Source organism: Natator depressus, chromosome 10, assembly GCF_965152275.1.
Source record: "Natator depressus isolate rNatDep1 chromosome 10, rNatDep2.hap1, whole genome shotgun sequence".
Lineage (NCBI taxonomy): Eukaryota > Metazoa > Chordata > Testudines > Cheloniidae > Natator > Natator depressus.
Window position 1 is genome coordinate 3267407 of NC_134243.1, and position 17171 is coordinate 3284577.

Genomic DNA, 17171 nt, shown 5'->3' on the forward strand with positions numbered 1-17171 from the left:
TCTTGCATGTTACGCAGTGTCCCCTGGGTTCTCGAACGACTCTGCAGAGCAGATGGGGCCTGGTGTTCCAAAGCATCCTGCAAAGGTCCCATGAGCAGTAAAGGGCCTATAACTCATCTGCCCACCCTGCAGGGGTGAAGGTCTGAGTTGACCCAGCCTGGGTGTGAACTCTGGGTTAGTGGGGGAGCGTCGAGCTGTGTTCCAACCCAGCTGGCTACTTTTGCTATCCAGGATTGCCCCAGTGAAGAGCTAATGTAAGCTGTGCTGTACTGACTCTTGACTGTCTAGATGTTCTGGTGGGGGGGTTAATTTTATTTATTTATTTTTAAACGTACATGTTTACATCCGTGTTTACATCAGCGAAGGCCAGTCTGAGTGCGCACCTTCGCTCCTGGGGAGCTAGTTAAACAGTCTCGAACCAACCCTGAGAAAGGTCTCTGTGCTGCTCAGACAAGCGTTGGCCTTGTGGGGGAGAGCTCCAATGTGGGGGTGATCCTTCACACAGAGGAGATGGAACTGTGCCTACAAGCTCTTCGGAGAGCTTTCCTCTGCCACTGTCATCACCTCTGTCTGTCTGGAGTCAGGCTCAACCAGCTGCTCACGCTGGGCCAGCTTGGTGACACTGGTATAGTTGTGTGTATCATCTGCATGTTGCTGGCACTTGGGTCCGTCTCGTCTGGTTGCTTTGCCTAGTTGCTGTGTGTAGCTGTTGACTAGGACTGAGGAGAGGCCTGATCACTGTGGGGCTGCACTGGGGAGGGGTCTGGTGCAGGGGTGCTGTTTCCCATCATTGCTCCCTGGGTGCATCCCTCTAGGAAGGACGTAAACCTTGCACACTCTTCACTCTATGCCTGTTTATAGAGGCTATTAAGCTTCTGATCTTAACAATAGTTTCCCTTCCGGTAAATCCAGGTCTTTCATCTAGGGGAAGGGATGGATTCCAAGAACTGGATCAGCCTCAACAATGGAGATGTGGGGAAGATGTACCTGAATCACATCAAAGAGGTCGTGAACTTCATCGTGAACCAGTACAAGGGACTCCAAGTCCTCATGTGGGACGACATGCTGAGGAAGATCAGTATGGGAGCCATCCAAGGTCAGGGTGGCTTTGTGCTCTTCTCCAGGAGCAGTTAGTTGTAGGGGATTCCCTAGGGTGACCCTTGCGTATGTCTCTCTCCAGAGCAGCATCCCAGTTGCACCCTCACACTGCTCTGGCAGTGCAGCTGCCTGGAGGGTGCCTGTAATGCCCCCTTCCCTCCCTCCCTCGGTGTCATCTGGGATGGGGCGGGGCAGGGGAGAAAGTGTAGCACTGACACTAGAGTGTCTCCTGGGGGTTTGGTGGTGTCCACCAGGAGCGGTGGAAGGTCCCTAAAAAGTGGGGCGGGGGGGGGGGGGCACGGGTGCCAGAACCATGGCCCTGCCCTTCAGGCTGCCCCTTCCCCTGAGGCCGTGCCCCCGCTTGCTTCTCTCGGGGTGGGGGGGGTGGGCTCCCCCCCCACCGGCACCCCTGGTCCCCGCCCATAGCGTGGAACGCTTCTGGACTCACTTATATCTGTGCAGTTTGGAGTTGTGTATCCTGCGCACAGTCACCCCAACTCTTCGTGTAGGGAGCAAGGGGGGTCTGGGCTGGAGGAATGTGGTTGTGGGGAGGGTTTCCCCACCAGCCTTCTCTCTCCTCCCCTGGAGCTATTGGCAGAGATGCTGTTGCATTCTCTCCCCTCCGGGTTTTTTTTGTCCTGCAGAGTCTGGCATACCGAAGCATGCCTCCCCAGTGCTGTGGTTTTACGCCCCAGACTTTGACACTGAGCAGATAGGTAAGGGGCAGAGCCTGTGACGGTTTCATCCATTAGCTGCTTTGGGAGACTTGCCAGATTGCATGTCAGGAGGCTAAAGGCCAAGTTGAGTCCTGGTGTAAGCTGGGGACGGCGCCATGGAAATCAGGGTCACGTTTCCTTTGTGTCCTGCCCTGCTGATGTCCTTCGCTTTGTCCCGGTTGTGACTGTGACTTTTGTGCCATGGACCCCTGGTGCCTAGGAGGTCGGCAGAGTCCCCCCCATTTCACGGCCATGGGGCTGCCAGCTGGTGACCCTCTTACTCTTTGCTAGTCTGGGTCACATTTGAACCGGTTACTTAAAGGTAGCATAGGATCTAGGATGGAGCCTAACAAACTTCTGAGCCACCCGCCAGCATCCTGTTGCCAGCCCCAGACAAGAGGAGCTGATAGGTGGGTAATGGTGTGAGTTGTCCGGCTGGTGTGTGTGCCCATGCCTATGGCTTGCAACAGGACCAGTGCGTCTCCGCCTCCACTTGTCAGCCACTCAGTGGTGCTGGTGGGTCTGTGTGGGGCCCAGGGCTGGCGCCCTCCAGGGGCACTCTGCGGTAGCACTTCGGGAGTGCTGTGTTGAAGCTCAGCCTATTGGCACTGGCAGATGTTTTCCAGCTGTTTGCTGATCATGGTATCTCCATCTCTCTTAGGAAAGTTTATTTCAAAGTACGCAGACAGTGGCTTCAAATCGGTGTGGTTCGCGAGTGCCTTCAAAGGCACCACCGGCCCCGCGCAGGCCTGGACCCCTTTAAATTACCACCTGAAAAACCACCTGAGCTGGCTGAAGGTGATCCAGGCCATGTCCAAGTTCCCGTTCATCAAGTTCCAGGGAATTGCCCTCACGGGGTGGCAAAGGTGAGGCCCTGCACTAGGGACCGGAGGGCGGCAGGGGGAACGGCTGTCCCTCCGCTTCTGAGCGAGCGCCAGTCTAACAGACGCTGCTTGCAGAGAGCGTGACCTCTCCCCGGGGGGGGGGATGGATGGCGGGCGAGACGAGAGCAGCCCCAGGCTTTGCTCACTTTGCTATGCCATGGCCGCAGCTGGAACGCTGCCTTCAGCCGGGGCGACCCTTGAGTGGGAAGATCCCGATGACCTGCCAGGGGCTTGGAGAAGAGCATCAGACAGGATTAGTGAGCTGGGGGGCGGGGTTACGGGGGAGTGAGACCAAAATCGTCCCAGCTTGGCTGGGTGGCTAAGGGGAGGATCCATCAGTCTGGAAATAAGCGAGGGGTCATGTCACAGCAGGTGATACAAGGCAGGGGAGAGGGGGAGGTAACTAGGGGCAACGGCATCCAGAGAGATGGGGCAAAACAGATTGAGCCTGCGGGAGGATCCCTTCACCTGCGGATCCTTTTCCTGAGGGGAAGGGTGAAAGCTGCCATGCTGGGGACTGGAGAGAACTCTAATAGGGAGCAGCCCTGCCCTGACAGGCAGCTGGGGACCTCCTGGGTCCATCCCAGCTCCAGCCCTATACTTTGCTAACTGCCGCCCCCCGCACACTTTCCTTTGCTTCTCCTGCTGTTACCGCTTTTCCTGACCAAATCTCCTGCCCTGGTTAGATAGAAATGCACCTGGAATCCTAGGCTGTGCAGCAGGAGAAGTCCCCAGCGGAGTCCCTGGCTGTTGCAGAATGTTCCTCTTCTGGCCCGTGGCCATGCCCCGCAGCACCAGTGCACCAGCCTGCTGGAACGGCTCTCAAAGGGGCTGCCTGCAGCACGGACGAGCAGAAGCTGGTGTGGAGCTCTGGCGAGAAAGGGGCAGGGATAGCTGCGGGGCTGGCAGAAGTCCCTCAGGGCAGCGGGAGTTGGGGATTCCTGCTGGGGCTCAGGGCAGCTTAGGGACCCTACAGATCATCAGTGGCAGGATCTGCAGCTGTCCACCGCGGCTGTGTGTGCGTCTGCCTCCCAGTGCGATGCCAAGGGACTGCGGTGAGACAGTACAACAGCTGGCAGAGGGTGATGGGCTGGGGATACCATTCTGCTGCTGCTGTCCTGATAGCAGGCCACTGATGGGCAGGGGGTTCCACAGCGTGACCACGTGCTGTTGCTCTCCTTTCCCCGCAGGTACGACCACTACTCCGTGCTGTGTGAGCTGCTGCCGGTGGGGATCCCGTCCCTGGCCATGTGTCTGCAGACGCTAGTGAACGGTGAGGGGCTCGCTGCCAGGGCATACAGTGCGGGCTGGTGTCACCAAGCCTGAATTAACCCATCCCTCTAACGTGAGAATGAGCATGGTCTAGCAATTAGACCAAGTGACTAGGAGTCAGGACTCCTGGGTTCTATTCCTGGGTCTACCACTGACCCCTTGTGCGGTTTAATCTCTGGCTTCCTCTAAGACTTCATACAAAAAACAGTGTTTAGACCAATTTTTAACGGTTTCCTCTACGTGTATGAGATCTATAGTTACCCCTTTTGACCCAAGCAGTTAGCCAGTGTTCAAGGTCTTGTGGGTTGTTTTTGTTAGGAGGCCAGGTGTTTCTCGGCAAGATTTACAAAGTTCTGCATCCCTGGACACAGGAGGAATCAAACAGGAGGCAGTGTCTTTACTCACCACTCCCAGCCTCTTTCCAGCCAGCACTCTGCTTTAAAAGCACTCTCTTGGGACCACGTTCCCAGTGCTTTTCTGGCAGCTTCTCACACTTACCCTGAATGAAAGGCAGCTGTCATACCCACCAGCATCAATGAGGTATCACTCGGCCTCTATCATTATAGGGAGCTATACATTTTATATATATATATAAAATGTATCCCTTATCGCCCATAATTTACAGGAATGAGCTCTAGGGGTTTGTGCACCCTTCATACCAGTGTAACTCCATCTGTCCACACTAGGGGGTTGCGCAGCTTTAGCTATCCAGGTTTCAAACCGATGTAGGTAAAGCTGTACCAATAGTGTGTGTAGACCAGCCCTTAGTGACTTGCCCAGGAGCACCCAGCGCATCAGTGGGAAGGCTGGGATTAAAACAGTGTCATAACTCCTAGCCCACCAAGCTTGGAGTTCCTGTGGTGAGAGGAGGAATACCAGAATTATGCAATTCTCTGGCAAGATACTCTGTTTCTGTGGCCTCAACCCAGCCTGCCTGCTAAATACATGCAGCGCTGCTCACTCCAGGAGTGTTGCTCCCTAGCTGAGCGATGCAGTTGTGCTGTTTGTTTCCCTGATGGGTGAATATTGTGTCCTGGAAAAGCAACTGGTTTGGCCTTGAACCTGCATGTTGACGGCCAGGAGAGTAAAGGTTGCCTGTAAAATAGTATTGAGCTTTTTGGGGGCATTTTGGTCCTTCATGCTATTTTTATTCAGTGATCACCGTTAAGGTGCTCTTCCTACCGGGGGGGGGGAGGGAGTGTGTGTGCGCATGCGCACTGTTATACAGATCAGGTTGAGCGGAGCTTTCTGGCCAAGAGCGGGTGTTTCAGAATGCTGTACCATCCCCAGGCGTTCTCTGACTGCTTCCAGAATCGCGGTGCCGCATCAGGGAGAGGGCCGGTGGGGGAAACGTGAGGTCATCTGGCCAAGGGGTTCCCCAGACACAGCCCCTTGTACAAACTAGCAGTGTCTAGTGTTCCAAAGGCTCTCCGTTGCCTAGGGCTGGAAGTCGGTATGCCCGGCCGGCGCTGGGGTTGGCTAGTAGCTGGTGTTCCTCCATAGGACATACAATATCCATCCTGTGCATTCGGCCTGTTTGTGGCTTGATGCTCACAGTGCTTTCCTGGGTATTTTGTTTTTCCCTTTATAACAGGGGGCAGCCGCAGTGCATCCTCCCACATGCCTCCCATTTCCCTAGTGTGTGGGCAGCTCCCAGCCTGTGGCGATGTGCCCATGTAGCTCTCATTCAGCTGGCACATGCTACACCTAGTGGGCCCATGGTAGCATGGGCGGCTGTCAGTGGGGCTGGCCACCCTGAGCACGTACCCAGGGCTTCCAGACAGGTTCCTCCCGCAGCTGCCTGTGCTCCTATGGCTACGCTACAGTCCTCGCCACGCTGGCTGGCCGGGTGCTACGCGGGTGTGTCCCCTCAGATGGGGACCACGCCCCCAGCGCCACGTGTAGGCGTGACCTAAAGATGAAGGTGCCCCCCCGTTTGAGCTCCGAGCAAGCTGCCAGTACAGCCCCCATCTGGGTAAAGTTTAGACTCCCTCTCAGGGCTTCTCCTGCCTGCTCTGGCCTGTCCTCTCCCCTTCCGCTAACCCGTGTGTCATCCCCCCCTCCCCCTCCCCCCCCAGGTGGATTTACTGAAGCAACTAACAAGAAAATCCTGGACGTGTTGGGCTTCCAGAACATCCATCTAGAGAAGAGCACATGGTACGTTGCTCAGGCCAGTCTGTTCCAGCTGGCTGGTTTCCCGGGGCTGCTGCCCGTCAGCCATGGCTCCGAGTGCTTATCCTGGGCTGTGCTGAGCCATTACGGAGCCCATCTGGCCTGCTGTGTCCCCCCTAGTCCTCCCGTTAACTCTTGTTTGTGGGGTGTTACCAGCGCATCCCAGGAGCCTGCTGCACCTCCTAAGGGGGGTCAGACAAATGTCACAGACACACACAGAGGCAGGGCAGGGCCATATCCCCATTGTAGGATGGGGCCAGGCGGCACAGAGAGACTGAGTGATCCGCTCCAGCTGTGTCATGGGGAGTGTGGGTCTCCTGCATCTCAAACTAGTGCCCTAACCCACTAGGCCTTTCTTCTCTGTCTAACCCACCAATCCTCTGTTTTAGCTGCTGCTTCCATAGTGGTGACCCTTCCTCCGAAGCATCCAGGTTCCATGCCCATTGGACTCGTCAGCAGCAGGTGCTTGGCATGCAGGCATCTCATGCCTATGCCCCAACAGCCTCTGTGTATCTCCCCCTGCCCCTCTCCTGTGACCCGCTTGGTGCCTCGGTCCTGCGGGCAGGCGTCCCGGCGTCACTTTGAACCTGGTCTCCAGGCACCCTGCGGTTAGCACCTCCTTGCACTAGAGTGCTACTCTCCTGAATTTAGTGCTTGTCTTGTGGTGGCTGCTGGCTAGCGGGCTAGTGGTTCAATTCATTTCTAGCAGCCTCTGTAGCCCTTTAAAGCTCTGGCAAAATGTTCCTGAGAGGTGGATCCAAGCTCCTGTGTTTAGAGTCTCTCTAAAGGCTCCTCAACGGCAAGATAATTGAAAGTCTTGCCCTGGTGCTGATGTTCTAACACCCAAATTCTGAGTTCCAAGGAGTTGTCTGGCTCTTAGTCACATCAGTGAAGGAAGGATCCTGTGACTGCAACTCCAGCTGATGGCGAAAGGCTTCTCATCCGGGGCTGGATCAGTCCAGCCATGCCACTTGTGATGCTCTAGCGGGTAAAACGCCGGGGGCAGGAGGAACTCTCTTGCATTCAGAGGGCGCAGTTGTTAGGTAGCCTGGGATTTGGGAGATTCTGCTTCTTTCCTCTGCTCTGCCATAGACGCCTGTGTGACCTTGGGCAAGTCACTTAGCCTCTCTGTGCTGCCATTCCCATTTATGCCATGGGGACAACAGCCCTGCCTGCCTCACGGGGTGCTGTGTGAGTAAACACATCTGATATTGAGGTGCTCAGACACTGTGGTGATGGGCGGGGGGGGGGGGCTGAGTAACTCAGACAGCATCCAGAAAGGAAATATCCACATAATATGGCAAGCACCTTTGTTTTACGTACCTAAAAGATCTGCAGTAAGAACTGTGTAACCAATATCCCTATCGTCTATCAGTCCATGCACAGGGCTGTCCTCTTAGTGTGATCTAGTCTCTCCCCATCTATTTGAGCCTATTCTCTACATAATGACCCAGTCCCTGGCACAGAACGGGACCTGCTGTGTCTGACACAGAGCTTGGGTGAAGTCATGGGTGGTCTTTGGGGGTCTCTCGTCTTTCCTGTCTTGCTTGGAAACTTGTCCATGTCCTTATTAATTAAATTCCAACTTTCTGTTGTCATTGGCCCAAACCAAAAAGGCTTGGTGGGGATGAATTAGTGGCTGCCCAGCAAGCGTGAAGTAGGAAGCTGGGTGTCCTTTGGTTCCAGAAAGGTTGGTCGCATTAACCAGCGATTGGATGAAATGGAAAGTCCCCTGCATCAGCTCTGAGAGCAAATGGGGATTTGGGGATCTGCTTCCTTGGTGGTATCAGGAACTATCCCGTGGCTCACATCTGCTCCTGCTGTGTGTTTCTCCTAGCGAAGGGAACGGCGCATTTCCAGGCTCTGAAATCTATCGCATGGTCGAGCAAATCAATGGCCAGTTAAAAGAGAGCACTGTGAAAGTCCTGGAGGAAGAAAGGTAACTGGGTGCTATGGGGCTGGAAGCTGGGCTCTGTACCCTACCCTAGTCTCCCAGCTCATGTCGAGGCGTGCTGGAGTCTGGGTGCTGAACCCAAAGGGCTGGATTGTTGGGAGGGGGTGTTTACTGGAGCTCCTCTCTGGTCTCTGCTATGTCTAGCTTTCGTTCAGAGGTGTGCAGAATCAGTGACTCCTCCCAGGCTCCTTGCCCAGCTCCTTGGCTGATTTCAGTCTCTTTCCCTGCCCAGCCTCCACCCTTCAGGGTCCTTGTCCTAATCTCCCCTTTCCACTGCATGCCCCGCTCCAGCTCTAGTCCCCTCTGCATTCGAGTCAGCCTTATTCCTCCTGGGCGCCAGCAGCGGGTGCATTAAGTGCATGGGGGAGACATGCTGCTTGCTCTGTTTCTGTGCCCAGCACCACAGCCTCCCTCAGCTGCTGTGGGGAGCAATTTCAAGGAAAGTGCTGCTAAGCCCCTCCAGCCTCAAGATGAGGCATGCTCAGGTGCGCTGTGGGGATAGTGCATGCACAGTCCAATTGCACTAGGAGCTGTGTGGGGATGGAGCATGCTCAGTACACATGGAAGCTTTAGAGAATTTAGCTGCCGAATTCTTAACAAGTCTCTACTGAGCACGTGCAAACTGAGATTTTATTTTTTCATAGGCTTATAACTTGGCCAAATTTGGGTAGTTTTTCACAGGAATGGCAAAAGGCACCTCCCTGACACCAGGGCAACACCCCTGCCACATGTCAAATCTGTGCCCCAAAGTATGAGGGTGCTGGAGCGTCTCAAGGAAAAACGTGGTCAGATTTTTTTTTTATATATATAAAACCCAGCTTAACGTATTTTCCCCTAATCACGTACTACAAACAGCTGAACCCTTTTTGCTAAAACTTTAACATAAAAACTCGGCCTGAGGCAGATGCCTGGCTTGGGAAACTTCAGCCCAAACAGCTAGTCTTTTTGGCAAAGTTATAAGCAAGTGGAAAGTGTTGGACAACCCTCAAGTAGAGATGTTGCTGCCAGGCCTGCCTGTAGTCCAGTTTTCTGGCGATTTGTTACGGGGCTCCCCCACCAAGGTTAGCTTTTGCTGGCGAGACCTGCTGGAGTGAGAGGCGTAGTTACAAAACAACTAATCTGGTGTTTCTGGGGTGGGGTCCGTTTCTCTCTCACATCAGCGCCATCAAAGGCTGGTTCAGCCCGTACCACAGGAAGCACCAGTTCGGTAACCCGCGCAACCTGGAAAACTTCGGCAGCAAGGTGTTGAAGTACGTGGGGCTCCCTTGGCCCACTCCTGGGGGCGGGTAGATGGGACTCGTACCGCTGTGTGGGCCTGGCGGAGTCTCTGTGCGATGATGGGCTCCTGGCCAGGCTTTCACCCTGCTTCCCGTCAGGGAAGGGGAACAGAAGCAAGCGCTCGCCTTCCCGGGGCTCTTCTCCGAGGCGGGGTGAAGGCCTTGCGCCACGAGCGAGGCCTCCGCACTCGAGGTCCCCACTGAGCAGGAATCTGAACTCTGCCCTGTGTGAACGGGCATGGGGCTGAGAGGGGCAGTGTGGGCCTGCCCTGTCGCAGCCCTGGGGAGGGCACACAGGGAGGGAGTGCCATGTGCCCTGCGAAGGCAGTACCCAAATCAAGTTGCCCGTGTTGCTGAGAGCCGGGGCTGGTCTCTCACAAGCCTGAACCTTGATCCCCACCCAACCCCTCTCCCTGTCTGAGGGGTGGAGGGGGCAGCTTCCCTTGTCCCCTTTGGGGATGTCGCATCCAAAGCGGCAGCCCTAACTTGAGCAGAGTCCTGGCTGCTGGGTGTGGCCCAGGGCTGGGGTTCCTAGTGCAGTGCTCACAGCAATGGCCTGCTGTTCTCCTTGGAGAACTGGTGGCCTCTTTCCAGCCGCGAGAGGTCACCGGGCCCCCGGGTCTCTTGACATGGCGATGGCGTGCTGGCAGGGGACACTCCCACAAAGCCCAGTCCTGCCTTCCTGGGGCCGGAGGGGTGGGGGCCGGTTATGTACCGGGCAGTTAGTTCTAAAATGACGGGAGGAGGGCTGGGCCGGGAGGTGGGAGACCAGGGCCTGAGGCTTGGCTCTGGCCTAAGCTTCCGAAGTGACTTTGGACCAACCCCTGCCCCTCCCTGGGCTCGGCTGCCCCTCTGTAAAGCAGGGAGGGGGAGGAGGGCCTTCCACCCAGGGGTCTTGTGGGCCTTCACGTGGCATCATCAACTTCCAAAAGAGCATGGGGGCCTGGGCCTGCCCCAGAGCCCCCGCTGGTCACCATGGCGATGCAGTTGCCCCCTGCTATGTTGAAAGGACTCTGCTCCCGTGGCTGGGCGGGGGGCAGGAGGAGCTCACAGAACAGAGCCTTTCACCTGTACCTGGAGCGCTGCGCGGAGCAAAGCCTAGGTCCATGGGGAGATCTGTCCGTGGCAGGAGCTAGGCTGGTGATAGCAGGTGTGATGCTGTGGGGTTCGTCTGGTTGATCTGACTCAGAGCCCCATGGCAATGGTGGTTAATCAGCCTGCACCCCTGCAAATGCCGCAGGCTCCTGGCTCTGACACGCTGCTGCTTCTGCCACCAGGGTCCATGAGGACTGGGAGAACTTCATCCAGAACTTCCGCTCCCAGCTGGAAAGCATCTACTTCCCCGACACGGTGGAGGAGTGGATGGAGGAAAACGTGAATCCCTACATGGACCGGCTGCGGGAGTTTGTCCGGGACTACAGGGAGATCATCCGCCTGAATGCCAAGCCCAAGGCCTTGTAGGGACAGGAGCCCAGGCTGGCTTGCTGCAGCAAGGAGCCCAATTTCACTGCACAGTGGACTTGAGCTGCCAGGAATGTGGTGACTCTGGCCGGAGCTTATTTCCCCTTGTCGTAGTCCATTAGCAACCCCCAGGCCAGTCTTGTTTCCTGGCTCCCTCTCTCTGCAGAGGTGGCCACTGGACTTCTCTGTTCCAACCCCTCTTCACACTAGTCCCTAAAATAATCTTGAAAAGCATGAGCGAGGCCCTGGGGGGGCTCTGGGATTGGGCAGCTGTTAATGTCTTGGGCTTGCCTGCTCAGAGCCACTGCAGCGCCTGTCCCAGACAGCAGTTGCGGCCCACGAGTCGCTGGCCATCTGAGCTCTGAGCCCTGTGGCTGCGATGCGTTCTCCAACCTTGGAGCAGTGCCCTTTTCCCTGCATGCCCAGGATCATGCTGTCACTGCGGCTCCCCCAGGAGAGGTGGGATGGGGCTGGCTTGCCTTTCAGCCCCCATTCACGCTTGTCCGGGAGCCCATGGCTCTGGCAGCGCAGACCTGCTCCGTGGATCCCCCTTCTTTGTGGGACCAGGTAGGAAAGCCATGCTCACCTTCTTCGAGGGGCCCAGGGGTGTGTCTGTCCCCAGCCTGGCGATCCTTGAAGCCGTAACAATGGGAGCTGTTTGGCCCTTCGTGGGAAAGCTTTCCTGGCAGTGACCAGCTCGTTTGGGACGGAGACCCCCATCTACTTCCTGGTGACCCAAAGTCATGAGAGGGAGCCTCTCCTTAGGGGGAGCTGGGTCTCTGCCGACACTCTGGCCACTCGGGGAACAGCTCTTCCCCGAGCGTCGGCTGTGGGGGGGTCACACAAGGTCTCATGCTCTTTGCACTAGTCGCAGATTGGTGACCCATAGAAAATAGGTGTATCTGTGCCCTCCGTGCCAGTGAGGTGACTGGGCCACTGTCTAGTGCTCACATTGGCCCAGTAGCCATAGTGAATCTGAAGACGACTTGCTTAGGCTTTGGGCTGTTTGGAGCGGGGCTTTCCAAAGGTCTTGGAGCTGGCCTCGCTCCTGCTGGCCACGTCCCTGGTAAAACATCCCCTGACTGCAGCGGGTGCAGAGTCATGCCGAGCGCCATTGAACACTGCACCCTGACCCTACGTCGGCACTGCAGTCCCAGGTGTCACGGGCACTCAGGCTCTAATCTCGCTAGCGTGGCTATAAGTAGCAGTAAAGCTGCAGTGCGGTGGGCTAGCCGTGTGAGTACGTAGCCAGCAGTCTGGACCGGCGTGTCCAGCCTGTACTGAAGCAGTGCCGCTGTGGCCTCACAGCTGTTTTAGCTGCACGAGCGAGGTCAAAACTACCTCCCGTAAGCCTGCCTGAGCTGCAGTGGCTCCTCCGATTGTAGGGTAGACGTCCCCTTAGCTGCTGGTATCTATTTTGAACGTTGAGATCTGATGCCCACGATCTGTTTCCTTCTGGAGATGTGGATCTTCATGGGCCGGGCGAGTCTCTGGGGAGAGCCGCTGCTCTTCTGCACCAAGGCTCCCCCATGCAGGAGCCCGGGAAATGTTGAGGGGTGTTGTCCACTGCAGTCTGGGGAAGGGTTAGGCAAATGCTGAACGATTCCTGCTTTGGGAGGCTCCTCCAGGGACAATGCTGCCAGACAGGCTTGCTGGGTTTGCAGGGAGAGGGTCTTGTTTTGGCAAATAAATGCCCCAGAGCAGGAGCCTTCTTTCTACTAGGGATGGTGACAGACCCTGGGCCTTACAGCGGGACACAAACTAGAGACACTAACAAGTATCAGAGAGCTCAGAACCTGCTGGGGGTTGGCCTGGGGGCACTAAATCCCCCTGGAGCTGGGAGTTCTCCCTGCATTGGTGGGACTGACACAAACCCAGTGTGTGAGCTCCCCCTGCTGGTTCCTCATCAGCGCTGGATCCAGATGCTTCCCCAGACTGATAACTCCCTTCACTGATGCCGGTGCAAGAACCAACGTCTTGGCCTAATTACTGTGTAGTAACTCGGTGTAGCAGCAATCTCTGCAAGCAGCTGTATTCATATTGGTTCCATTTGAGGGGGCAGGGGACTCTGGTGGCTTCTGATCTGTGGAGTAAAGGGCAAGTCCAGGGTGGGAGACCCTGATCCAAACATCTGAACTCATCGCAAACAATGCAGTTCCAATCAAAAGTGAATTGTGTGATGTATGGCGTCCTGCCCCCGCCCTCCCAGTCACAGGGCTAGGGTCCCTCGTAGGTTCTCGCTGTGGGCTGAAGTACAGTGGGATGTTTCATTTCCCCAGGGAAGGTGGCAGACACTGTGCAATAACCCAGGCTTCTCTCGCATTGCCACTGTCTCTGCACTCGCTGATGTTGCTGTAATACAGTGAGTGACACTTGGGTCCGATGCCTGCATGACTATATGGAGAGGACACCTGTTTGCCAGTGGATCTATTTGGTTTAATATATTGAGCCTAATTTGTTTTTATACTGTATAGAAAGCTCATGTAATAAATACCAACTTCCACAATAAAGTATTTTCCTAAGAAATGCAGCAAATGGTCACTTGTGGCTAGAGTCCCTCTTACTGATTCTACTGCCCCCTCAGGGCCTCTTCCTTCTCTCTGGGAACAGTCCCTGGGCTGAGGACAGGGTTCTGCAGCGCAGCGGATTAGTGCTAAATGGGCATTTCTCCCAGGAGAGCCTAGGTTCAAATCCCAGTTTGGTTGCAGGCTGAAAGGGTGGGAAACTGCAACAGTGTGGACTTCAGCCTAGCTGTCTGAGTACACAGGGTCCGGGGTGGGCTTGACCTTGTGCTGCTGAGGCTTTGAGGCTATGGTACTCACCTAAGCCATTTGTAATTGAGTTAGTGTCCCCCCCCCCATGTGCTGCAATCACCCCTCTGATTGCAGCATCGACAGACACAGACTTAGCCCTGGCTGGATACGGCTCTGTTCCACCAGAAAACTACCATGCTGTTGGCCAAGAGTGGCAGTCTCCAGGCCCAGGATCAGACTGTCCCTGGGTACTGCTGTCATGGATGGGAGCTGTGCGTGAGGATCCCAGAACAGCGAAAGGTGCGTCAGCAGCAGAGTTATGGGGAGGCTGGGATAGCAGGGGGCTGTGGGTCAGGACTGAGGGGCACTGGCAGAGCTGTGGGGGGAGCCCAGGGCTGGGATAGCAGGGGAGTTGCAGGCCAGGATTGAGGGGTGTTAGAACTATGATACACTTGCCCAGCACCGGCCTAGGCCTTGCCTGTCTCTGACCCAACACATATTTTTTCATTGCTTTCAGGAGCCCCCTCTAAATGTGAACGGGGGACGCTCCCCCAAGGCTGCCTGCTCAGCCCATATACAGCTGGAGCTGTTCCCCACTGAAGTGCTTCACGCAGCTCAGGTCCAGGGGTGCTGTGGATGGAAACCATCTATTTGGTGTTTGTTACAACATGAAGCTGGGGGGGGAGGGTGGCTGCACCCCCCCCCCCCGTGCCCCTAGTTCCAGCCCCCCCGCAGAAGCTGCAACTCTTGGGTGTGATGAGCTGGAGGGATTTTTCAGCCAAGAGGTGGCGCTGTTCTCTCTCCATGGACGCCGGCGAGGTGCTTTGAGCTGCTCTGCCAAGCGCCCACGGTGCAATGGGCGCTTGGAAAGGCTGCGGCGCGGCCACCCGGCAAAGCAGGGGGAAGCGTCGGAGCCGACACGCAGCCACGGCTCTCCTGGCTGGACCGGGCGCTTGGGAGCCGTCTCTTCGGAGCCTGGCAGCCTGGTTGCTCGGGAGCTGCCTCCTGCCTGCGCCGTGATAACCCGGGGGTACTCCTGGCAGGGTGCCCGCCCTGGGCCAGCCTCCGGCGCTGCTCTGGGGATGCCTGTGGTGCCCCAGAGCGGAGGCGGGGGCACCGGGCCTGCGCAGGCACCGCTGCTGAGCCACGAGGCTGTTTGCAAAGCCCTCCGTGTGCAAATGCCATCAGCGGAAATGGGTGGAGGGGTTTCATCTTGGGGCCGGGGGGGGCAGAAAAGCCCCTACTTAAAGGGGGGGACAGCAGCCGATCGGCGTCTCTAGGCTCCCTGCAGCGCTCGCTGTCCTGGCTGGCGGCACGTCAGGGCGTAGGAAACGAGACCCAGCCGCTCTCTGCCGGCCTGTGGGGTTTAGCTCGGTCTCCTCCTCTTGAAGCCTGAGCCCTGGTTAGTCGAAGCGCCAGAGGTAGATGTAGCCTTGTTTAAAGGCCTGGGCTGCAAAAACCAGCTGGCTCTTTGTTGCTCTGGCCTGTGCAGGCCTCGGAGCTAAGGGAACCGTCGTCGTCTCTGGGGAGAGAACCGTGTCTCAGGCAGGGAATCCCTTCCAAGGGCAGCGTGCCCTCCGAGTGGGGGACATACCCAACAGCAACACTAGGAAGACCGCGGAGGGATGAGCCAATCCAGCCCAGGCCTTCACAGCTGCAGCCAGGAGCGGGGGAGAGCAAGGGGGGCTCGGTGGCAAGGTCGCAAGGAGAGCGCTCCCGGTTTATCATCCCTGCTTGGCACCTGGGGGCGGGAGAGCGCAGCCCTTGCTCCAGAACGACTGTCCGCTTTTTGGGAGGCCGGGGGGGGGGTGCCGATTTGTGGGTCAGTTCTGGGCACTGAACAGGTCTGTAAAAGCAGCGAGGGAGCCCCTGAGCTCCAGGCCCTCTTCGGGGAGGGTCTGAGCAAGGACGTGCTTCCAACCCCCTCGAGCTGCTGCATGTTCTAGGCCAGGCCAAGGCTGGGATGAGCTGGGTGAGCTCCCTGCTCCACAGCCTGCAGCCCATGACACTAGCCTGCCCCTGGCTTGCCAGCCCTGCCTTTGCTCCCGGGCTGGGAAAGGCGAATAAGCAGGATGGGGGAGATGCTGTCCTGGATCCGTGGCCCTGGAGGCCTGTAAGGCAGAGTCCTCCTCTGCTTAGTGCTAGGCAGGTACCACGGCTGTGGGACCCCGCCATGTGGGGAGCAGAGCCTGGTCTCTCTTCTGTCACACAATTGCGCTGGTGAGAATTTTCCCTGTGTTTGTTCTTCCTGCGGCCGCAGGCCAGGGCCAGGCTTTGGGGTTCAACCCAAGCCAGTGAGGAGTTGTCATCACCTGCAATGCTCGGCTGCTATGGCCCCTAGCCTGCCCCCTAATAGCTAACGGACAGTCCCCCCTCCCCTCAGCTTCCACCACCCAGTTACTGTTTGCAGAATGACCCCAACACCCCTCATCCCAAATTTCCCCAAAACTGGTGGACCACTCACAGACGTAATTCGTTTTGCTGCCCCTTTAAAGAGACCGAAACTGCAGATTGGTCTCGTGGCTGGAGTTAACAAGCGTGTCAATTCGGTCAAAGCACTGGGCTGGGTAAGAGAAAATGTACAACCAATGTATTTAATGAGAGAGAGAGTTCAAGTCTAGGGGATAAAGCTAGAATGGGTTACGAACAAACCCTAGCTCTTGGGTCATGAGGATCCCAGCCTGTGGTCAGAGAGTGTACCGTCACTGAAATGCAGCTCCTGCTGGGGAGGAGGAACAGTCCTCTAACAGCTCCCAGCATCAGCGCATGCCATCTTCGGGCTGGAAATGAAGATTTCTGAAGAACAGCCTAGCCCCTGTGGGTTTTACAAAGCCCTGCATCACATACACAGATTAGCCGGGAGGTTTGCCTTTTGTTGCAGGTAACTGCGCGGATGTTGGGATGTTTCTGAAACCAGCTGAGTGGAGGATCCAAAACAAAGGTGGCTTCGATTGTGCCGGAGCAGGGCACAGCTGCTCCAGTGAGGTGCACTTGGAGGGAGCTTTCAAGTGACTGTGGGCTGCAAAGGACAAAAGAAATAGGAGTGGCCCCCATGCACTCCTGCATACACAGCATATAATCCCACTGATCACACAGGCACCCTCTGCCAAGGGTCTTTCCTTGACGTCAGTGGGAGTTGCTCAGGACAGGACTGGGGCCAGTATTGCGCATGTAGGTCTAGGTGTGGGTAGCAGGGAAAGGTGAGATGTCCCAGTCATCGGCTGCTGCTGCTTTTGCTTGGAACGTTTCAGTTTCTTCCGAGAACCTGGAGAGAAGGAGACTGCATGGAATCACAACTGAATCCTGCTTTCTGCCCTCCGTGCAATTCCCCTGAGAGCTGCTTGAGCTGATACAGCTCCCACCCTGCTGCAGCTCCGAAGGACACAGGGTTTGGAGCAGAGCAGGACACATCAAGTGATGTGCAACTGAGCAATACAAACCTGAGAGTGTCTCTAGCTCTGGCCTATGACCCAGGGATGCTGATGGAAGTAGCTGACTGTAATAAAAGTGGGCCAAGGGCAGCTTTGTATGGGATGGAGGGGTTCAGGTGTCAAAGAAGGAAGGGACCTAGAGGAGCCCAGGCA

General features: G+C 56.5%; 1 protein-coding gene across 1 annotated transcript in view; it reads left to right on the top strand.

Annotated features, from left to right (window-relative positions):
• Positions 1–13329, top strand: part of LOC141994713 (hexosaminidase D-like) — a 30684-nt gene extending 17355 nt beyond the window's left edge. The window contains exons 9-16 of the mRNA XM_074965005.1: positions 913–1096; positions 1743–1814; positions 2476–2680; positions 3889–3971; positions 6049–6127; positions 7980–8081; positions 9257–9346; positions 10651–13329. Coding sequence (XP_074821106.1) covers positions 913–1096; positions 1743–1814; positions 2476–2680; positions 3889–3971; positions 6049–6127; positions 7980–8081; positions 9257–9346; positions 10651–10834 — 999 coding nt within the window. The 3' untranslated portion in view covers positions 10835–13329. The remainder of the gene's footprint in view (positions 1–912; positions 1097–1742; positions 1815–2475; positions 2681–3888; positions 3972–6048; positions 6128–7979; positions 8082–9256; positions 9347–10650) is intronic.
• The last annotated feature ends 3842 nt before the right edge of the window (positions 13330–17171 follow it).